Source organism: Danio rerio, chromosome 16 (assembly GCF_049306965.1).
Source record: "Danio rerio strain Tuebingen ecotype United States chromosome 16, GRCz12tu, whole genome shotgun sequence".
NCBI lineage: Eukaryota > Metazoa > Chordata > Actinopteri > Cypriniformes > Danionidae > Danio > Danio rerio.
Genome location: NC_133191.1, coordinates 36027501 through 36051222, shown reverse-complemented (window position 1 = coordinate 36051222; position 23722 = coordinate 36027501). Strand labels below are relative to the sequence as shown.

The following is a 23722-nucleotide window of genomic DNA, read 5'->3' as shown; positions in this document are numbered from 1 at the left end:
AATGAATTCATAGGGTGATATAAAAGAGATCTAAATGAAGCACCAACACATGCAATGATGAGAAATGTAGCATGCAAGCCAAATCTATTATGGCTGTATAATGATTAAGGAGAGCCATTTTGTGGCATTATAAATCTGCTAAACTTGCATCAGTTTTCTTTATGCATGTTTTAGCTGTGTTGAGCTCACTATCTTGCAGAATAGAAGTGCGCTTTAGTATACTTTTATTAAGTGTACTTATTGTGCACATACTAGGAGTTCAGATCAAAAAGCCTCTTATGTTAACTTATTAAATTTTAAACTGAAAATAACCTATTGATCAACATAAACATGATGAACCACACAGGAGATTGAGCATAGACACTCAGATATCAGATGGCATTTAGAGTCTTCCTCGTATGAATATCTTTATATTTTAAAAGCACCTGAGTGTGAATTCAACAATTTTTGATCATGACATATAAAAGATTAATTTTGGGTTAAATATTAAATCAAATGTGTGCTTGAATAATGAACGCAAGTCTAGCCCTCTATCCTTGTAAAAGCTGGGGTAACATTTAAGAAACGTTTTGTGGTGATTACAGTATACAATAAAGAGGACACAATATATTTGGATATAGACTATTAGAGTTGCCATTTTGTCCTATATTCACTCTTGAATGCAAATAATTGAAGTTTAAAATAAAAGAGAGACCGGATGTGTTATAAAATCTCGTCAACTGCCTTGTACCTGTCAGTTACATGGATCTGCTATGCGTCACGGGCTCTTCAGAAGGTGCTGCTGCGCGCGCTCTGGTTAGACCGGAGACCCCAGGGCGCATTATCTAGTGTGATCAAGACGCTGAAACCCACGACATGGATATACAAGTACGCGTGGAGATACCCCATTTCAGCGCATTTTCGGCGAGCAGAATGTAGCGCAAGTGATGAACGCCATGGTGGAGTTGTTGGAACCTGTTGTTTGGAACTTTACGCTGAAATTGGAGAACGGCACGTGCGCTAATGAGACTACAGCAGGACATCCAGCTGACGAGTATTATAATATTGTTCATGTCACCGAAACTAAAATCCTTCCCGCGTTTATTGGATTTCTGTGCTCCACCGGGCTTGTTGGAAATGTTCTGGTTTTGGTGACTATTCTAAGGTGGGTTTACGTGTCCATGAGGAAATTTAAGCCTCATGTCTTTTTATGTTTGTTTGTATAGTTAAAAATCAATTAATTTAATCGATAACATGTCTATTAAGGCTTTTAATGATGCTTTATCTTTCTATGAATACCTTTGAAAATGTTGTTAATAAATAAATCTGAGTGAATGAAAACAAAAATGTGATTTTGCCACTGTGCATTAATTATTGATTTACTTTTCAAGCAAAATTAATTTTATTTGTGAACAATTTAATTTACTGTGGAAATTACTTTTATTGATCTCAATGCCATTATATGATGAAATTATCTGAATGATTTTGATCTGGAAGTTGTGATCTGTACACCATGGCACTAAAAATGATTGATTGCTTTTTTTTGCTGTGAGATTGTGTTGATTTATACAACAATTCTGTCTGATTCTCGACTCTGAATCTAGCTGATTTCAGAACTCCTATAGCCTCTTAACCCTTCTGTATCCCTCCGCCCACATAGAGTGACAGCAGATTAATAAACTCACTACAGTTTGACAAATATTGCAGCTGTTGGAAAACATAATGTACTTTTAAGGCATATTAAATGAGAATAGTTGTTTAGATTGCAATTATACGGTTTATTTATATGGATAATACCCATTTTAAATATTTATAATTTGGGAAATACAGCGCCATCCACAAGATGGCAACATAGACCGCATTATAAGCTATTAGAGGAGAAACATTCAGTGTAATGTTGAACCACAGCTGATCAAATCATTATAAAACTGGTAAGTCGATCTCTCTCTTTTGTATGTTGTAGTGCTGCTTTTATACCATAGTAATTGTTCTGTGTTGAGTTTGAAATGGTTGTTGCTAGATTGGATATGGATGCAGACGAAAGTTAACAAGATTTATTTACATTATTTATGAAATTTTCCATTTATTGTATTTTATTAATGTCTACCCCCACCTCAACCCTAAGCCCAACTGTTACAGTACTGTAAAAACAGTAGTTGTTCTAATTATTATTTATATAAGCTATTAAATTTCCCAATCAATTGTTTTGTTTTTTTTACTCCTACCCCACTCTAAACCCAACCGTCACAGTACTATAAAAATATAAACTGAGATGGAACTCCCATATCAGGAATGTGTATTTTGTGTTGGCCACTCTTGTATAACCCAGAGTTAATTTTGGGTTGGCCATCTGTTTTTTCTAATGAGTCTCCTATTTTCATTAGTGCAGACAAGTTCAGTAAACAGAAAAAAAGTATAAATGCCCGCATGTGTTTAGTGTTTCTCCTTATCACAAGCAAAATAGTAATCTGGTAGTTTTTGCACTGCTTTGACTTTTTCGGGGTTAATTATTGTGATCTTTCAGTTGCAACAGAGATATACTGGGGAATCTCTGTAGACTGATGGCACTTCATGCTGTTCAGCCTTATAATCTTAAAATGTGAGCAAAATCACCTGTTTTGTCAGCACTTTAGATATTATAGAATCATTTAAATACTCGCTCTAAAGTGACATGTTTAAAGTAGCTATGGCTTTTGCTGTTCTGATACCAGCTGCAGATGTGAATGAATGGCAAAACAAAGTAGTTAGACTTCCCTTGTTGGATTTTCTTTTTAATATACAAGATTATGCCATTAAACTGTTGTATAAATGCAATATTACACTCGTAGCAGCCATATTGCACTGCTACCAGTGTGAAATACTCATTTATTTAAGAATTTGTCATTGGGGGAACATTGTTTGCACATTATTGCTCTTTACTGACTTCCTATATATTAGGGACTTGATGTGTTTCTGGTGGGAAAATGTGACATTTACATGACAACCCAAAAGGCTTTCTTCATTTTTATGTCACATCAATTGAATGCTAATAATGATTAATAGAATTAACACAGAAAGAGACATTTTCTACGGTGGAAATGGACTAACTCAGTGGACTAAACTCAAACTATGGTTTCTTACAGGACTACACATGATGCTGATGCTGAAATTCAGTTTGTGCATGTATCCATGTTGCTAAGATCTGATCATTTGTTGTGTGTTTGTTTTGTTTTTGAGAAGACACATATTTAAACATTGCTCTCAACAGTGGAAGAGGAAGACAGAGAAAGACATCTGGAGGTTCATAATACATATATTATTGAAAAGGCATTATTTCTATTTACCTCAAAGCAGGGCTTGACATCATCTTTGTTGTGTTAATGAATGACATTAGCCACTTTTCCACTATCAAGCTGAATGATTCTCTTTTCTTATGATCAGACATTTCCTCTTATAACAAGCTATGGAGTTACTTGCATGGAGTAGTGACATAACATACAAACAATCTACCAATATGGCACTACACAGTTGTCAAATCCAGAATTCTGTGCCAAAAACAGTTTTTAATCATGCTGCAATGTACCAGGCTCGTATATGAAACTGAAACTGTACCTAATACAATTTGTTCAGCACACTAGAAACTAAAGAAAAGTGTTTATTAATTGGATTAGAGTTTACCAAGGAAGCATTTTCACTGGCCACATTTTTTTTCCATGTTTGGAAATTATGTTTTGTATCGTTGAGGTCTAACATTGATTTTTCAACATATTAAGTTCTATTTAACTTACATTCCATGCATTTACTGACCGCAGTGAAGCGGATGAATCATCAGGTCTCTCCACAACTCTCTCCTTTAGTGGCTTCATGTTTGCTTCAATCTAAGATGGCATCCTTGTCTTTGCTGTTTCTCATCATGGACTCACTCAATGTTCCTTGAGTCCTTTATTAAATCAATGGAACACTTATTCAAAACAACTGATTCATTGGAATTACACAATATTTTTAAGGTAACTGGTTGCCTTAGATTTATATGGGCTGAATTTAAACAAAGTTAATTTATTATTGATCAACTTTATTTGTTTGCTTAAATTTAGTGCATATAAATTGTTTCCAAGCAGATACCTTTAAAAAGTTTAGTAAATCCAATCATTTTTTTAGTGAATAGAATTTTGTTAAGTATGCTCTTTTATCATCACCCATTTTTTTTTTCTTAATTTACAAAAACCCTCAAAATCATTAGTGCTAACGGGGCGAGAATCAAAAAAAAAATATTTATCGACAGGCATCTCTGATTGTTTTCGCCTCACTATAGTAAACTATTGATGTCATACAACAGCCATCATATCACCCTTTGACTGAAAATTACAAAATAACAAAAAGCAGCAGCCTTTTAATTTCAGACCCAGGTATCAAAGAATTCTGGCCTATAAAGCTGGCACAGCTGGCATTCACACGGCACTGGCATACAGCATGTGGGCCAAACATGGCCCAAAAGAGGCAGAAGTGGCACCGTCTTTAAGGCGGCACACAAGACTTGAGCCAGATATTAATTGTAGTGTTTGTACCAGATGTTAAAAATTAAAATGCGGGCCACTTAAGTTTGGTGTATCATGACCCACATTTTAAACCCATTTAGATTATTTTGAGGCAAAAAATCAGGTTGCTTTGAGAAAAAGCACACCTATAGCATGCCTATAGCATTGCAGGCATGGCACACCAACATATCTGACCCTGTTCAGACCCAGTTCTGGGTTGTTAACTTGGCTGAGACTTGGCCCAGATATGGTCCATGTTTGGCCCTTGTATGGAAGCCAGACTTGCTCCAGTTATATACTGAATTCACTGCGCCATAGGGGCCAAGCAAAAACTGATTGTGTGAGCCAGATTAAGGGAGTTGTGTAAAAATAGCTATTGACAGCACCAGTAAACACAGATTTGTCAACAAATTGATGTCAAAAACGGTGTACTTTTCAGTAAGACACATAATTTAAATTATATACAGCCATACAAGTCTTAATAAAAGTGGCATTGTAATGTGTGCACAAGTGTTAGCACAAGAAGATTGTTCCTGCAGGTTATTAAATGGCCATTATTGTCAATAATAACAAGGTTTTCTCAAACCTTCAAAAAGCCCCTTTAATTAGCGCTAGAGAGCCAATTTAGTGATTTCACTGTGATTTCACTGCTTCTCTGAGAAAACAGCTATGACCTGACCTCAGTCTGCTGTCCATGTTTATTGCTGCTTGCACTTTTTAGTTCTTCTTCACAAAATACCTTGCTGTTTTGTCTCACCAAGGGCTAAGACATCACTACAATTTCTTTTTTGCAGGTCTGCCAAAAAGACAGTGCCAGACGTGTATGTCGGGAACCTGGCTGTGGCCGATCTGGTGCACGTGATTGTCATGCCTTTCTTGATTCACCAGTGGGCGCGTGGAGGGCACTGGGTGTTCGGCAGCAGCCTCTGCACCATCATCACCTCACTGGACAACTGCAACCAGGTGGCCTGTGCTGCAGTCATGACTGCCATGAGTCTGGACAGGTGAATACGTCAACAGTCAATTTATTTTACTTTTTCCCCTCACTATTAAAGCATTGTAAATGTAATTACTGTCAAATAATGTGATTCAAATCATCATTTCATGTAGAATGAGATGCCCAGATAACCTGCTATAATAAAATAAACATTAGATGTATTTCTTCAGCAAATATAATGCGTTAAAATTCTCATTTTAAATCCAATCAAAACTGATTTGTATGCTTTCACATTATTTTCCCTGTCAATATAAGGATTTTATACTCAAACAAGAGCATTTACAGGCCTTGTGCTGTCTCATTTAATCGTGTGAAACTTGATTGCGGCTCGTTTGGTTCAGTGTTTGAATGTCTGACAGGAAAAATTTTACAGAAAATACAATTGATTGATATTAATGGTTTGTCAGTTTCATTCGCCTTTTATGATATTCATGGTTGAACATAAAACAGGATTATGGGTTAGGATATTGATGTTGAAGCACATAGAATATTAGCTTTTAAAAATCTTCCCATTGCTTTTCTTTTCTTGTCTTTTCATTTCTCTTATTTTCTTTTCTTCAGTCAAAGCTTTGTGTATGCAGTTAATCACAGTATTAAGATTAAGAATGAATTATAATCATTGTGCTTCAATAAAGCCGATGAGTGTATTTTTATAACTGAATTGTTAGCTTGTGCTGTAAAGGCATAAGTTTGCTAAAGATTTTTATTTTGAACAATTCTCTGGAAATGAGCTATTTTTTAATTTTTATTTGGGACGGGCATTCGTTTTTATTTGTTGGTGTTGATTGTGTGTTGCACGAACCTAAAACCATCAGTGTATCAGATATTGTCTAATTATTACCCATATAGCAAAATTTCTCTGGCCCAGCTCTGGCCCACACAATCAGGTTTTGCTTGGCCCACATGCCGCAGTGAATTACGGTACATGACTGGACCGAATCTGGCTTCCAGACAAGGGCCAAACACAGACCATATCTGGGCCAAGTCTCAGCCAAGTTAATAACTCATAACTGGGCCTAAACTGGGTCAGATAGGTTGGTGTGTCACGATTGCAATGAAATTGATAAACCCATGGAGTGATGCGCTTTAGGCACACTCTGGACACGCTTTTTCTCAAAGTGACCTGATAGGTAGAATTTTTTTTCTTTATTCAAAAAATGATTTTAGTGTATTTTAAATGTGGGTCAAGACTGGCCAAACTCACATGGCCCACTTATCAAATTTTTAAATCTGGGCCAAATACTACATTTTTCATCTGGCCCAAATCTTGTGTGCCGCCTTAAAGACGGTGCCACCTCTGCCAAACCCGGGCCATGTTTGGCCCACATGCTGTATGCCAGTGCCAGATGAATGCCTGCTGTGCCAGCTTTATGCCAAATCTGGGCTAGAATTCTTTGCTACTAGGGTAATTGTTGCTACACTGTATTCTCACCATTAGAGGCCACCCTTATCACAATTATACTGTACATCAGTCCAGCAAAATCATTAGCACAATTAAAAACAATAGTTAAAACCACAGTGCAGTGCAACTCAAAAAGTGAAATATCAGAATTCAGAAATAACAACAGGGATTTTAAAAACAAACTAAAAACAATGAATCATAATCTGAAACAAATGTGTATTCCTGTCTTAGCAGCATCAAATAGGAAAACAACCTATGTTCATCCAGCCGCAACTCATTTCTAGGAAACCCCACTTACTCATTCACACACATACAATACGGCTAATTTAGTTTATTCAATTCACCTGTAGTGCATGTCTTTGGACTGTGGGGGAAACTGGAGCACCCTGAGGAAACCCAGAACATGCAAAGTCTACACAGAAATGACAAGGTTTGAACCAGCAACATTCTTGCTGTGAGACAACAGTGCTAACCACTGAGCTGCTGTGCTGCCCCCACTTCTACTACTACTACTAATAATGATTATAATACTTATTTACAAAAAAATATAACACGGGAATGAATAGGGAGTGATGCATCATTCGTATTATTTGGATTTCTTTCTTTTTTTTTTTTTAGAAATGGGATGCTAAAATTTTATATTACTGGCATCTTTTGCAACACAAAAGTAATTTAAAGTCACAAATTGCTTTTGTACTGACCTATTTTATGCTTCCTTAGCTAGTAAGGAGTGCTATATTTCCTGTTGTTTCACATTTGTTTCTCTCACAAACCCTCTCAGATTTAAAAAGTAGGATTCTGAAGAAAAAAAATCTGTTTCTGTTTCCTTCTGTTTTAAAGAGGGTCGCTGTTACCTTCAAGAAGATCATCTCAATTCATAAATGCCAAAGCACATCTCAGCACAACACGATTTAAAAAGCTCATTTCCAGCTGTATTTTTCTTTTATCAACAACATTGTTTGTGCTTTAGTAAATGTTAAAAGGTTTTGTTTTTTCAAGAAAAGATGGGAGCTATTTCGCATTTTCTCTTTCGATGTCATTTAATGCTTAATGCTGCTGTTTGTAAGGTCTGTATTACTCATTGATTGATGTTCTGCAGATACCTGGCTCTTGTTCATCCATTTCGCTTGTTGAGTCTCAGGACCAGATCCAGGACCATCCGCATTAACCTGTTTGTGTGGGCAGCTTCTTTCATCATGGTTCTGCCGGCCTGGGTTCATGCCAAAGTCATCCGCTTCAGGGACGGTCTGGAGAGCTGCTCACTTAACCTGGTCTCTCCCAAACAAGTGCTCTGGTAAAAGCTTCTGCTTTTCTTATGGCAAATTCAGAAATTAAAGATACAGTGCATTTAAAGAAGGTAAAAAGGAGATATTCTATGTAGATATACTTTATTTAAATAATTCTTCTTTTTTATTTTTAATGTACAGTTGAATTCAAAATTATTAGCCGTCATGTGACTATTTTTTTTTTTTCATATATTTCCCAAATGACGATTAACAGAGTAAGGAATTTTTAATAGTGTATAATATATCCGCTTCAGGAGAAACTCTAATGTATTATTATTATTATTATTATTATTATTATTTTATTTATTTTTTGTCTAAAATAAGTAATTTTAAAAATGTAAAAACCGATTTAAGGTCTATATTATTTGTCATCTGAAGCTGTTTTTTTGTCAGTTCTGTTAGGTTAGAAAGAAGGGTTTTATGGTTACACGATTGACAGATTTCAACTTTGGACTCATACATGGCACTAATGAAATCAAGATAAAAACACTATTGGTGATCAGTGATAAATTCTGTTTTTTTTTATGTTTTGAAGAAAAACTTGAGAATATATATATATATATAATAATAATAATTTCTCACATTATTCATTACTTCAAATTTCATCAGTGACATAGTTGAGTGAGATCATTCCAACAATTTATAAAAGAAGCACGATACCGTAATAGAACTGATGGGATTAATATGGACACAAAATGGACAAACAACTATTCAGTGTTGTTGAATTAGGAAAATTTCTACTTAGGGCTTTGATTTATATACATAAAAGCATAATTTATTTTTTTTGATTTTACATGTGAGTGGTCACAGCATCTAATAAACAAAACAAGATTCACTCCTCAACCCCCAGCCCACACCCCAGCGGTGCCAAAGTCCATGCCATCTCACAAATAATACAATCATGACAAATAACTAACAGAAATTAACCTTAAACACATCCTAAACACAAACATATTAAATACAGAGTATATTTACAGTTTATAATATTATAGAAAATAATATGCATATACACGCAGTACATGTACAGTATATATACCTACCCAATACAGTATACAATCGAAGTCAGAATTATTAGCCTTCATTTGAATTTTATTTTTAAATATTTCCCAAATTATGTTTAACAGAGCAAGGAAATTTTCACAGTATGTCCGATAATATTTTTTCTTCTAAAGAAAGTCTTATTTGTTTAATTACAGCTGGAATAAAAGCAGTTATTAATTTTTTAAACAACATTTTAAGGAAAGAAATATTAGCCCCTTTAAGAATTTTTTCAGATAGTCTACAGAACAAACCATCGTAATACAATAACTTGCCTAATTACCTTAACCTGCCTAGTTAACCTAATTAACCTAGTCACAACTTTAAATGTCACCACTTTAAGCTGTATAGTCTTGAAAAATATCTAGTTAAATATTTTTCACTGTCATCATGGCAAAGATAAAATAAATCAGTTATTAGAAATTAGCTATTAAAACTATTGTGTTTAAAAATGTGTTGAAAAAAACTATTCTCTTCATTAAACAGAAATTGTGGAAAAAATAAACAGAGGCTCTAATAATTAGGAGGGCTAATAATTCTGACTTTAACTGTACATATCCGTACACACATTGTCACCTTGGAATTATAAGGTTCTATCTGCGTTCTGAATGATTTTGAGATATTGAGCTTTGAAGTGTTTGCTTTCCACAGCAAACTGTATGTGTGTAACATTTATGTTTTTAAAAAAACATTTTGACAAAAATGTCAGATAGAACCTTATACTTCTAAGGTGACGACATACCTACATACATACACAAACATGTGCAAATATACATCCATACACACATAGTAATTAAGTAGAAATCCACACAGACGATTAATATGTAAGGCACTTTTTTTACAGAAACATAACATTATTATGGCCTGTAACATCTTGTGATCCATGACAATGAGTGACAAATTATTAAAATAATTAAACATATAAATATTTGAAAAGAAATGGGAATTTTGGGCACCAAATGCACACGCTTTCTCCTCGTACAGCACAGTTCTGATAATGCTTATTCATTCTTAGTTCTGCTTTGACAACTCTGCTGAATCACTCAGTTGTTATCATAACCTTTTACTGAACATGAAAGAACAGAAATGCGTTTTGTGAATGGCCCATTTTGTGCATTTTTTTTTTTTTTTTTGAGAAATGAAAGCCTGCAAATTTTTATTGATTCTTTTTCCAGAGCAGTACTTTTTGTTGTATTATGATTTTTTTTAAAAGAAGTTATCTTTGCTATCTGCTTTGATAGCCATCATTTGGCATAGGGACACATGTTGCAGACATCTAAAGCAACACAATAAAAACTTTTCTGTCAGTAAAATTTTTTTTTCTCCAGAAAATTGGATTTACAGTTTGAGGTTCAGAGGAGTCCATGCTTCTTTTGTAATTAAAGCAGGTGGAGTGAAACCTGCTGTTGAGATGAATTATAGAGGGTTGAAAGGGTCTTGTAACCCACCACTTTCAGTTCACGTCTACTTCAGAATTGTTTAAAAAAAATGCATCTTGGGCATGTACTGCTGCCACAGAAGTGGAAAGGGGTGTGCATGGCTGGAAAGCTGTGGAATAGCAGCCTTATCTCATAAGGAAATGTAACGCTTTTACATTTTATCGATTTAGTGTCTAATTCGTACAAAGTCGAGTTCAGTCGTATGAAAATGTACGATTTTAAAAAGAAGTTCATCAACATCATTGGATGATGAGCATACTAAATTGTACGAATGAGATCATACAATTTCATACAAATTAGAGACTGAAACAAAAACTGAATTGCTGTGAGATTTTGTTGAAAAAAAGCGGGCGAGCAACTGTCACTTGACTCACCAATTCAGACTACAAATCAGACAGGATTTAGCTGGTGTATTGGAGTTTAGATAGGTCCTTGTTAGAGCAACTGACTCCCATGCAAAGAATCGTCGGTTCGATACCAGCTCATAGCAAGTAGGAAATGTAGGACTGGTAGGTTACATTGATGCCATTACCTGGATGGGAAGCAGGTTTAGGGCGTGAGTGTAACAGAGGCCAGTTAGTGAAGTGCTGTGCAGATATAAAAAATATCCCATATTGTAAATAAGATGGATGAAAGATAAAACCTCATTCCCCTGATTTCAATAGCTACTCTAGCTGCAGCTGCAGGCCTAATGCCCCCTTGTTAGAACAAGCAACTCCCATGGAAGTGGGTAGTGTACAACCGGCGGGTTAGTCAAAGTTAAACTTCAATCCTTTTAAGTGTAATTTAATGCCCTATTATATATATATATATATATATATATATATATATATATATATATATATATATATATATATATATATATATATATATATATATTATGCAGCAGTGGCGCAGCCGGTAGCACAATTGGCTCACATCAAGAAGGTTGCTGGTTTGAGCTTTGGCTGGGTCAGTTGGCATTTCTGTGTGGAGTTTGCATGTTTTCCCCATGTTTGTGTGGATTTCCTCCTGGTGCTTTGGTTTCCCCCACATTCCAAAGACATGCGCTATGTGAACTGGGTAAGCTGAATTATCCGTAGTGTATGTGTGTGAATTGTTCTAAATACAGTTTATTTTTACAACACTCTTGCACTTTCATTTGCAATACTTTACAATACTTTGCAAACCTATTTGTTTAAATCCGAGTAAATATTTTTACATGTGTATTATAGGTTAAATATGTTAAAAAAATGTATACACTTAAATATTAAATTTGTATATTTTTGTACTTTCTTGCTGTTTTTTTTTTTTTTATCTCGCCTAGGGCCCCTCAATCATATGGGCCGGCACTATCTGTAAAAACTTAAAATATACAAAATCATATAACCACAATTTGTAATAACACTGTAAACACAATCATGTTAATATGAAGACCTTAAATGTGTATGCAATCTATTAATCTAAAAAAAAAAATGTAAGTAGCCAAGGTTTACATGTACACAGAGAGCACTCATAAAAAAGGTGGACATCGACACAGAAGCTTAAGTGAGTATGCCGGGTTCTGTTAAGGTGGTGGACTGCTCTCCTCCTGAATCCCTGGTTATAAATGCTGTGCATGGTCTCCCAGATTGGCAGGTCTGTCATTAGAAAGCATCACGTGCTTTCATGAATAATTAAGAAGTAGGGTCTTCTCATAGCAAAAGAAATCTCAATCTGTAAATAAAAATGAGACACCGACGCGTCTTCTCTCCACTAGGGGTCGAGCGCTAAATCAATGATTTTTATCCAGCCCCAATGACCATTTTAAACCCAGAGGAATTAGCAGAGAAAAAAGCTTAAAATAATCCGGTTTTACCCACAATTAAAGCTGACAGACACTAACTTTGTCTTAATTGATGCTCAATGCCCATAAATGTGTTAAAACAATAAATAAATACCATTGTAGTGAAGGGTTTCATGAACCTTTAATGCTCTTCTTGCTCATAAATGTTTAGGTACACGCTCTACCAGACTGTGACGTCCTTCTTTCTGCCATTACCTCTGATCCTGACCTGCTACATACTGATCCTCTGCTACACCTGGAGAATGTATCGCAAGAACAAAAAGGCTCACAGGTGAATTCATCACAACCTGAATGATGACTTAGAATTTCTGAGAATTTTATTAATTTATTATTATTTTGTAAATAAAATGTAATAGATTTTTTATTGTAGAATATCATAATATTTATAAATACTTTGTGCATTAAAGCTAATTTAATTTCATTCTCTTGTTTGGGTTTTATACTTTAATTAGTGGCATTTTATTTTCATGAATAAAGTTTGCATGTTCTCCCCGTGTCCGGGTTTCCTCTGGGTGTTCAGGTTTCCCCCACAGTCCAAAGACATGGTATAGGTGAATTGAATAAACGAACTTGGCCGAAGTGTATGTGTGTGAGAGCAAGAGTGTATGGGTGTTTTCAAATACTAGGTTGCAGCTGGAAGGGCATCCGCTGCGTAAAACATACGCTGGATAGGTTGGCAGTTCATCCCGGTGTGGCGACCCCAGATTAATAAAAGGACTAAGCCGAAAAGAAAATTAATGAATAAATGAATATTTTCATGAAACAAAGGGGTTAAAGGGATACCCAAAACTGAATATTCTGTGATCATTTACTCATTTATTCTCCCTCCATCAAGTGGTTCCAAACCTTTATGAGTTACTTTTTCTGTTAACCCCTAAAAGAAGATATTTTGAAGAAAGCTGCAAACCTGTAGAAGAAGAAAGAAACTCATTTAGGTTTGGAACCACTTGTGGACGCGTAAATAGAGTAAATTGGCATTTTTGTGTGAGCTACCCCTATGTAATTTCATAAAGAGAAAGTTGTCAGCAATGATATTTACACGTCATCCAATTCCATTGTAAATGTCACTGTAGCCTAATTTTGAGAAAAGAATTGACAAGTGGACTTTTTTTTTCAAACTCCGTTAATTGAGCTTAACTTGCAGTGAAACACAAATTTTCATTCTTTAAAATTTTGCTGTAAATGTTAATTTATAGAAAATATATCTGTTAAATATCTGACAATATATTTATTCTATAATGACCTTCTCATCCTGTTATCAATCTAAACACCACGAGTTCACACTGTCACGGGGAGAAGAATCACACAACAAGTGAGAGCTCATATAAGTGCCCCGGAGGGTGGTTTATTTACAACAGGTTTTTCCAGTGGTGAGTTTAGGTTGGTGGCTTGTGTGCTCTTTGTGCTCCTTTCCCAGTGTGACAGTGGATTATTGAAGTGCCTCTGTGGTTCCGGCAGGTTCTCAGCTGCTGTTTGGGAAATTAGAGAGAGAGCGAGTTAGTGCTTGTTCTCCTGGAGAGACTTCTCCCCGTTCTGCTGTGTTGCTGCAGTTTAAATGCAAGCCGGCTGACAGGCTGCAGCTGGGGCCGATCAGTCTGAGTTGAGGGCTTGCAGGTGTTTCTCCTTAGTTTCCTGGGCCACGCTGATGATCCTTTGGGACGCTCGTCACAACACATACAGATGTTTAAAGCAGAGGTTCCCAAACCTTTCATCCCGCAACCCCCAAAATAACATTGCCAGTGACTTGCGACACCCAATATTCTCTGAGGTGGTTATAAATATATAAACTTTAAACACAACGATGCACACATATGAATAGGCCCAAATCTATTCAACATTTAATTTTGGAGATCATCACTCATAGACCATCCTCCATGTTCAGTTGTGGCCTGTATTTATTTTTAATGGATGTGAGTGCTGTAAAGGTGTCAAAAAATTTAACCTGATGCCATTAAATTAATGTGCTGCATCGTCTTTAATATAACGCAATCACCCAGAGCTTGCAAAAAAATGAAAGACTGGTGGCTTTTTATTTGCATGTGGTTTTAATGTTTATTATTATTATTATTATTATTATTATTATTATTATTATTATGTTAACAATGTTACTAAATACTATGTTGTTCTTTGGTAGGTTATGGATAAAATATGGTCATTCTAATAAAAAATTAATTTTTGAAAATCGTCAAGTGACCCCCCCTTCATTGTCCCGCGACCCCCACTTTGAGAACCACGGGTTTAAAGAATAAAGCATATTTACCGTGCTGTCCAGAGAGAGGGCCCTGAGCACTCGTGTTATTCAGGAAAGGGAGAGACATTGGGGTTCAAGTGAAGTGTCTAGCCCGGCCCAATAATGCTCCCTCCCAGGTAGATAATGTTTAAAAGGTGAGGTGTCAGGGTGGTAGGTGGATACTAAAGTCATGAGATAATGCAGGTAGTTCAAATTTGGTTTGGTCTAATGCTGATTGGATAATAGAATGATTGTCAATGGTGTATTAGAATTGTTGAAACATCTGCGCATGCTCCTACCGAAGTTTGTTTATAAAACCTCACTTGTGTGACTTTTTTTTTCTGCTGCTCAACACAAAAAGAAAATATATTGAAGAATGTTGATGACCAAACATTTATGGTTCCCATTGACTTCCCATTGAATAATGCAGGTTTTGATCATCTTATTGTGATAAAATGATGACATAATTTCAATTTTTCACATGATATCCTTTTCTAATGTATTCATAAATATTTATCATAAAATATAACCAGTTTAACCAAATTTGTGACTAAATCCTGCATTTATGACTTTATTTTAGGTACAACACCAGCCTGCCTCGGGAGCGTGTGGTCCGCCTGACTAAAATGGTCCTGGTCCTGGTTGCGGTTTTCCTGGTGAGTGTTGGGCCATACCACATCCTGCAGCTGGTTAACCTGAGTGTTCCTCGGCCCTCGCTGGCATACCACACCTGCTACTACCTGTCTGTGTGTCTGAGCTACGCCGCCAGCAGCATCAACCCCTTCATCTACATCCTGCTAAGCGGACACTTCCGCCACCGGCTGGTTTGTCGAGATACACCAAGCATGCCGAGTGTGGAAAGAGAAATCCAGGCTCCTCGCTCCAGCTTTTAAACAGAATTCACACTGGAAACACAAGATAATGCTGGAAGTGGATTGATGAATCCATGAGGCTTTTTTTGGTCTCGTGTAAAAGGCAGCTGTTTTGGGTAAAAATTTGTTTGTTTTCTTTTTACCTGATAGAATGTATCTCACACAGAAGCATGGGGTGTTTAATATGTGCACGAATGCATGTCTTTTCTTTTTTTTACAGCAGGTCTATTCTGTGAATGTGTTGTAAGTATTGTGATGTCTTAGCTCCCTCTGCTGTTTAATTTTAGTAATTTACAATCTCAAAAAATCTTCTTATATATGTCATGAATACACAAAAATGCTGGGTATGAGTTGTTGGTTTAAACTTAATGCAGGGACTGAGTTTGCCCATTTTTGCCCATATTTTACACAAATTCAGATTTATTTTAATCATAATTTTAATGTCTTTTTTTGCATCTTTTTATTAACATTTTAACTGTTACAGTTTTCTCAGTCAATTTGGCACATTTTTCAGATCAGAATTAAAATTAGCAAAACAGCAAGTGCATTTCTCAAAACACTGTGTACAACTAACAAAACAGCATGAATCACCTGCAAAAGCCAGTCTTCTTGCTCAAAATCCTTAGTTCATCTCTCAAAACTACATTACTGTATCAATGAACAAGTCAGTGCTGTCAGAATTACGATAAGACAGTCAAATTACTTGGTTGTCAATGTTGTCAATACTATAGTGCACTCTGGAGGGCTTTCCTGGTATGATTGATGGCTATTTATATTTTTTACTGTTTGTACTGTAATGATGTCATTGTGATGCAGAAAGGAAAATACAGCACCGCATAGCACAAAGAAAAAACAAAACAAAATAGAAATGTGAACATAGCACAACCTCCTTTTAGACCTAAAAATCTAGATTTATGTGGGAGAAATTTACCAACTGTAGACAGATTTAGAAAAAAAGTCTAATTGAATGAAAAAATGCATTATGACAAAATATTATGACAACTTGTTCAGTCATTTGCATGTAAAGACTTGCCATGAACAATGGATTAAACTGTGATGGGTGAGACTATTTAACATTTTGATCAACATGACATAAGCAATTGATAATGTATAGGTAACAGCAGACATCTGCGCACAGTCATTATCATGGATGTACAAAAACATTTGCAACTTGTTCAAAGGAATGAGAAACTGCTTTTCTGATGTGCACAAGTTACACGATGTGAAGATTTAACAGGTAGTTTTGAGAATTTCAATTCTGATCTGAGAAATGAACCGAAGTGACTGAGACAAACTGTAATCATAAAACACTTTGAACCAAATCAACAGACAATGCCTATTTAACAATGCAATGCTAAAGAAAGACAGAATAAATTAGAAACTTATGTTTTGTATTTTTGCCATGATGACATTAAATAATAATTTACTAGATATTTTTCAAGACACTTCTATACAGCTTAAAGTTATATTTAAAGGCGTAACTAGGCTAATTAGGTTAACTAGACAGGATAGGGTAATTAGGCAAGTTATTCTATAACGATGGTTTGTTCTGTAGACAATCAATAAATAATTTAGCTTTAAGGGGCTAATAAGTTTGTCCTAAAAATGGTTCATAAAATAGTTCAGTCTGCTTTTATTCTAGAAAAAAAAAGGAAAACAATATTATCAGACATAATGATAATAATGATAATCATAATGATAAAATGTCCCTGCTCCAATAAACATCATTTGGGAAATATTTAAAAAAGAAAAAGAGATTCCAAAATTCCAATGGGGGCTAATAATTCTGACTTATATATATATATATATATATATATATATATATATATATATATATATATATATATATATATATATATATATATATATATATAGAGAGAGAGAGAGAGAGAGAGAGAGAGAGAGAGAGAGAGAGAGAGAGAGATAGATAGATAGATAGATAGATAGATAGATAGATAGATAGATAGATAGATAGATAGATATAAATTCATAAATAAAATAATTACAATAAATAATAATAAGCAAAACGAATATATAAATATACAATAATAATAAAATAAAATACATAAATTCAATTATGACATCATAACCCAAAATACAGCTTGAAGAAACATCAATAAAATCTAAGTAAAGAGTCCAGACTTGATGAAAAGCCTTAGTGGACATACGAACGACACAGGCAATATTTAATGTCATTTTAATATAATTTTCTCACATTTGAATTAAACTTCTGCATCTGAAATGGCATTGTGAATTAATTTATTCATTGTTTTGAGGGTGCATTTATGAGGCTTAATATGATTATTATATTAAATATTTAGGGTACACAAGTACACAACTGTGGCTGTGGTCTTGCACTATATTATGGCTATGTTGTCTCATTTTGTTCTTGATGTGGCATTTTAAAAATGTGACATTTCTTTAATGTATTTTCAGCTGGTTTTTTATCACTGAGAATTCAGCAGACCAGAAATGCGATTAAAGATTATTTTGCAGTGAACAGAATATATTGAAGCCCACAAGCATGCTTTTTCATTCATCGTGTATGAATGCATTGCATTCTCACTATTACACACAAGACAAATCAATACAGCACGGGACAGAAAGTTGCCATTGTGCAGAAATGCTTTAAAGGCATTTTGGGATTGTCTGGTGTGCACTGGACATCATGATGTAGTAGCTGGCAGCTCTGATGAGTGAGGTCAATGACCAGACAGAAAAAGATGCAGAGATCTGTTCGCAGTGAGGAATCAATCTCTGACCAGACCAGAGACAGACTGAAATCCCATCTGACCTAAAGCATGCCCTGTGGCAATGGCTGGAAAGTGACTCCCTGTCTGTCTTTCAGTTATACCTTCTATGGCCTAGTAAACCAGCCAGAAGCAAAATACCAACCGATGTGTTCAAATACTTGTCAATATTAGTGTCGCAGTGTCAACATAGCTTGTTGAGACCATGCATTTCAATAATACTATTCAATAGAGTAGTATAAATCATAAACTGTTGTGCTGTTGGCTTTGTCAGTGATTCCAGGGTTGTAATAGAGATTCTGCCTGGGCAGCAGGGTGCTTTATCGTCTATTGTTGGTTGCTCTGTTACAAAAATGAGATGAAAAAATAAATAAATAAAGTACAGACGTCTTTGCCCTGGATCTTTCTGTATTGTTTTATTTTTTCTCAAACTTTGAATCATCAGTCTGGTCTCTGAATGTGCTGACTGACTACTGCTACTGTTGTTCTGACATTGTTTGACCTTGTTTGTGACTTGCTTCATATGGCTCTGACCTTGTTACTTCCACCTCAGCAGATTGACTGTCTGTTTGTGTCATTCTTTTCACACAGGCTTTTGTTTTTATGTCTGTTCAAAATATTGTTTATTTTATTGTAAATATGAGTTATTGAATTGAAGTGTGCTGTTTTTTAAATTGAACATTCTGTGGCATATTAGTAATTTTTTTCAGTAATGAATGTGTACACGTGACAATAAATCAGTTGATATTTTGTGTCATTGTAAATAAATTGAAAATGCCATATATTTCTATCAATGCATGTGCTCTCTCACTGATATTTCATGGGCTACCACAAAACTAGTTTGATTTTTCACCAGAAGAGGGCATGTGCTCACAATTTTCTCAGCTTAGAGTTTGCAAATGCTGTACGAACGAGGTAAAATACCAATCCCGTCTACTAATCTACGAAATATAGTTATTTAAATCAGAAAAGGCTGTTCAATTAGCCTATAGGCTTAGACTGTTGTGATCATAATTGTCTGTGGGCCAAGAATTTTATAAACATATTTAATAATATTTTTTATGGTTTTGCTATATTTAATTTATCATAACAGTTCACTGAAAATACTTTATCCAACAAAAACGGCTATAATCAACATATAGGTATATTACATAAACCTATAAGTGTGGTTAATCAGTCTTCACACTTCAATCAGGCTAATTAAACCGGTTAATTTTCCATTAATCTACTGTTTGGGCTACTTCTATTTTTCCCCTTGCTTTCTTATATAGGCTAACCTATAAGGTCTATATAATATAATGTTTGTTATTAGAAGCCTAATTTGATCTATTTTTTATTGATTTAAACGAATTGATATATATTAAATAGTCTAAAAAAGGTTAACTATATTGTGTTAACCGTTCTAGATTATTAACTAGATTTCAATCTGTTTCCACCATGAACTTTGAGCAAGCACCAGCCTTTGGAACTGAAAAGCTATAACGTTAGTTGGCACTGACAGTTTCGCACTTTGATGACCTGAATTATTTAACTACATATTTTTTTGTAAGATTAATATTCCCGGACGTGTCTGTACATGGCGAAACCTGTGTGAAAAGATAAGCACAGGTTTTCGCCTGTGAGGCAGTGGTGCGCGCAGGTTTCCCGACAGCCTGTTGTTTGTCGGGCGGGTACCACGCGCAGAAGCCAAGCGAGATTCAAAGGCCTGACAACTTCTTTGTTAATTGGAACAGGCTTCTCGCTATGTGTGCGGCGAGGGTGGTGAAAAGGCTGAGATACAAGCTGACAAGTGTGAGCACGAAGTAGAGTCGCGTTTAATTAATTTTCCTTTCACCCTTGGGAACCGCGCCGAGCCCGGCTGTGATACATTTCGATGTGAAATCGACGAAATACCTCACAGTTGGAGCATTTCTTCAAGTTGGAGGTGCTTTTGTGTTTGTGGAATGTATGTGAATCTGCCAGTCTCGCAAGTGTAGAATGAAAAACATAAGTATAGTCGATTTGACCCAGAGATTGAACTCATTGTTGAATCGCTGCAGTATGTAGGCCGTTACACTTTGAAGGCCTAAGCATTGTGTGAATGTGCGACTGCACCTGCACATGAGCTGAAGTGAAACACTGGACAGCTTTAGCAAAGGTGAGTAAACTGTTTTAAATGTTTAACATCGTATGAACACTTCCACCAAATTCATTTTCACAGTATTGTTTTACCACATCACTTAAAAATGAACCATGTTTTAATACAAGTAAGGTAATTATAATTAATGGTAACCAATTAGTTTAATATATTTGTAGTAAAATTGGGGTTACAAATACTTTTACTATATTGAAGTCGAAAGGGAAAACACATCAAAAACAAATTGTAATGCATGAAAACATCACAATAAAGCCTGCCCATCCTTTAGATATTTAAATTTCGATACATTCGATTTAAACACTTTAAACACTTAATGTGTCTTTAAATACATTGAACATTGACAGCTACATGTAGGTTAGTTAAAGGTCTGAAACCAGGCTGTAGGTCACTTCTTCATAAATAGATCTTTAAGTCAGCGCCAATAGCCTAGTTGTACTGTGCGCTGACATCTAGCACAAAAGGCAACCTGAGTTCGATTCCTAGCTCAAGGTCTTTTGATGTTTGAAATCTCCACTGTCCTATATCATAATAAAGGTGAATAACCCTAAAGAAAAATAATAATTAGAACTTTAAATAAGTTTTTTTAAGCTAAATCCATCATCCTTGGTGATTCATAAAGCATACAATGAGGTTTTATGAACTTGTGCAAGAAGCTGAACTGTTTTTACAGCTTATTTTTTTTATCCAGGTGGATTAAAGGTTGTGTGAGTTTTATTGCATAATGCTAGATGGATTGAATGAGTTTCACAAATAATCTTCATGGTCCACAGAAGAAAATAGTTTGGAATGACATGATGCTTAAGTAATGACTGAATTTTCATTTTTGGTTGAAAAATGTCTTTAAGAGATACGTTTAATGTGGTTGCCTATTTGTTTTTAGATTAATTTAGTACAAATAATTTATAGTTTCTTCCATATCAGAACTACTCTCAGTTTGTGTGAGGCAAGCGTGATGTTTAGTGGACCAAAAATGTTGATTCGACCGAGTTGTGATTCGACTATGCAAAAGCATGGTGCACATTGCACATTTCCCGCTCCCACAAACGCGGCACATGCTCATGTGGCTTGTGCTGATTATCCAGCCTCCACAACTCCAGATGGATCAACACATGCTGAAAATGCGACAAACCAAGACACAGTTTTTCCATCTGACCTCAATCTATCACTTCTGTTTGCCTGTATAAATGTCAGCGTTCTTCCACTCATAGACTCGGGGAGAAAAATGTAATCTTGTTGTCATCTTGTAAGTCGTTTTAACAGCCTCATCAGTGTTTGTTTGCAAGTTAATTGAATCAGTGTGGGTGGACATTGCCTTTAACCTGTTGTTATGGATCTTGTCGAAACGCTTCTGCCATAGGCATACTTGCCTGGTAGAGTTAAGTCTATTACCCTTTAATTTTAAAAGACTTTTGTTTACAGGTGCTATTTTTTTAGATAAAGGCCTGTGCACCGAGGACGATAAAGACTAGGTTTTAAAAAATAGTTTAAAACTTAAAGGGGTAGTACACTCAAAATGAAAATATGCTCACTATTTACTCGCTCTCAAGGGGGTTCAAACCTTTATGAGTATCTTTATTCTGTTGAACACAAAAGAAGATATTTTGAAGAAAGATGGAAACCTGTAACCATTGACTTCTAGTGGGTGAACAATGGAAGCCAGTGGTAACAGGTTTCCAGCTTTCTTCAAAATATCTTCTTTTTGTTTTGGCTGAACTATACCTTTAAAGTCTGCCTTAAAATGTATATTCTTTTATCATTTACTTAGCCTCATATCATTCCAATCACATTAGAAATCTTTTATTCTTCTAAACAAGATTTACCTTATTTACCCAAAAATTTCACGCTCAAATGTTCATAAAGTATTATTCCTAACTTGCTCAAAACAGAATGTGATCATGTGCTGGTGTGAACGATATAAGGAGCTTCACAACATAGTAAATTTTGTCATAGTTCCTATAATATGCTTTTTGGTGTACTTGCACTGCAGAGTCAGTAAACAATTTTTGTTCAAGAAGCACAATATTACTATACACTCACCGGTCACATTATTAGGTACACTGTACAAGTACCGGGTTGGACTTCCTTTTACCTTCAGAACTGCCTTAATCCTTCGTGGCATAGATTCAACAAGGTACTGGAAATATTCCTCAGAGATTTTGGTCCATGTTAACATGCTAGCATCATGCAGTTGCTACAGATTTGTCGGCTACACATACATGATGCGAATCTCCCCTTCAACTACATATCAAAGATGATGTATTGGATTGACATCTGTTGACTGTGGAGGCCATTTGAGTACAGTGAGCTCATTGTCATGTTCAAGAAACCAGTCTGAGATTATTCGTGCTTTATGACATGGTCTGTTATCCTGCTGGAAGTAGTCATCAGAAGATGGGTAAACATTGGTCATAAAGGTATGGACATGGTCAGCAACAATACTCAGGTAGACTGTGGCGTTTACAGAATGCTCAATTGGTACTAATGAGCCCAAAGTGTGCCAAGGCTTGTCCATTGATACAAGGCAGGATGAATCCATGCTTTCATGATGTTGATGCCAAATTCTGACCCTACCATCCGAATGTGGCAGCAGAAATTGAGACTCGTCAGACCAGGCAATGTTTTTCCAATCTTCTATTGTCTAATTTTGGTGAGTCTGTGCAAATTGTAGCCTCAGTTTCCTGTTCTCAGCTGACAAGAGTGGCACCCGGTGTGGTCTTCTGCTGCTGTAGCCCATCTGCCTCAAGGTTGGACGTATTGTGTGTTCAGATATGCTCTTCTGCATACTTTAGTTGCAATGAGTGGTTATTTGAGTTACTGTTGCCTTTCTATCAGCTTGAACCAGTCCGGCCATTCTCCTCTGACATCTGGCATCAGCAAGGCATTTGCGCCCACAGAACTGCCTCTCGCTGGATATTTTCTCTTTCTCAGACCAATCTGTAAACCCTGATGGTTGTGCATGAAAATCCCAGTAGATCAGCAGTTTCTGAAATACTCAAACCAGGTCATCTGGAACCAACAACCATGCCACGTTCAAAGTCACTTAAATCACCTTTCTTCCCCATTCTGATGCTCGGTTTGAACTGCAGCAGACCATCTTGATCATGTCTACTTGCCTAAATGCCTTGAGGTGCTGCCATGTGTTTGGCTGATTAGACAAATGCGTTAACAAGCAACAAGTGTACCTAATAAAGTGGCTGGTGAGTGTATTATCACACTATATATTGATAACTAAATTAGTTTCTCCCTAATTGCA

At 35.7% G+C, this 23722-nt stretch overlaps 1 protein-coding gene and 1 long non-coding RNA gene across 9 annotated transcripts in view; both read left to right on the top strand.

Annotated features, from left to right (window-relative positions):
* Positions 1-826: 826 nt before the first annotated feature.
* Positions 827-19126, top strand: mchr2 (melanin concentrating hormone receptor 2). Of its 5 annotated transcripts, none has more exons than XR_012392219.1 (6): positions 827-1144; positions 5288-5497; positions 7992-8186; positions 12632-12751; positions 15291-15698; positions 18019-19126. XR_012392219.1 is itself a non-coding variant. In XM_003201663.7 (5 exons), exons 1-5 carry the CDS (start codon positions 927-929, stop codon positions 15601-15603), a joined length of 1056 nt encoding a protein of 351 aa, XP_003201711.2. In that variant the 5' UTR covers positions 827-926; the 3' UTR covers positions 15604-17004. The 5 variants fall into 5 exon arrangements, 3 of the variants coding, with proteins under 3 accessions (XP_003201711.2, XP_073782295.1, XP_073782296.1); XR_012392220.1 differs by lacking the exon at positions 827-1144 and adding an exon at positions 1626-1910; XM_003201663.7 differs by lacking the exon at positions 18019-19126 and having other exon boundaries at positions 15291-17004.
* An 826-nt stretch (positions 19127-19952) lies between these two features.
* Positions 19953-23722, top strand: part of LOC137487925 (uncharacterized) — a 67315-nt gene continuing 63545 nt past the window's right edge. For all 4 annotated transcript variants that reach the window (XR_012392229.1, XR_012392231.1, XR_011006738.2 and 1 more), the window contains exon 1: positions 19953-20469. This is a non-coding gene — a long non-coding RNA (uncharacterized lncRNA). The remainder of the gene's footprint in view (positions 20470-23722) is intronic.

What these genes read in the sequence shown, in the direction of transcription:
- mchr2 (XM_003201663.7), top strand. Translation starts at nt 927, where the DNA reads ATGAACGCCATGGTGGAGTTGTTGGAACCTGTTGTTTGGAACTTTACG. An exon ending in TCTCCCAAACAAGTGCTCTG is followed by an intron (nt 8,187 to 12,631) that starts GTAAAAGCTTCT and finishes ATAAATGTTTAG; the next exon opens with GTACACGCTCTACCAGACTG. An exon ending in AAGAACAAAAAGGCTCACAG is followed by an intron (nt 12,752 to 15,290) that starts GTGAATTCATCA and finishes ACTTTATTTTAG; the next exon opens with GTACAACACCAGCCTGCCTC.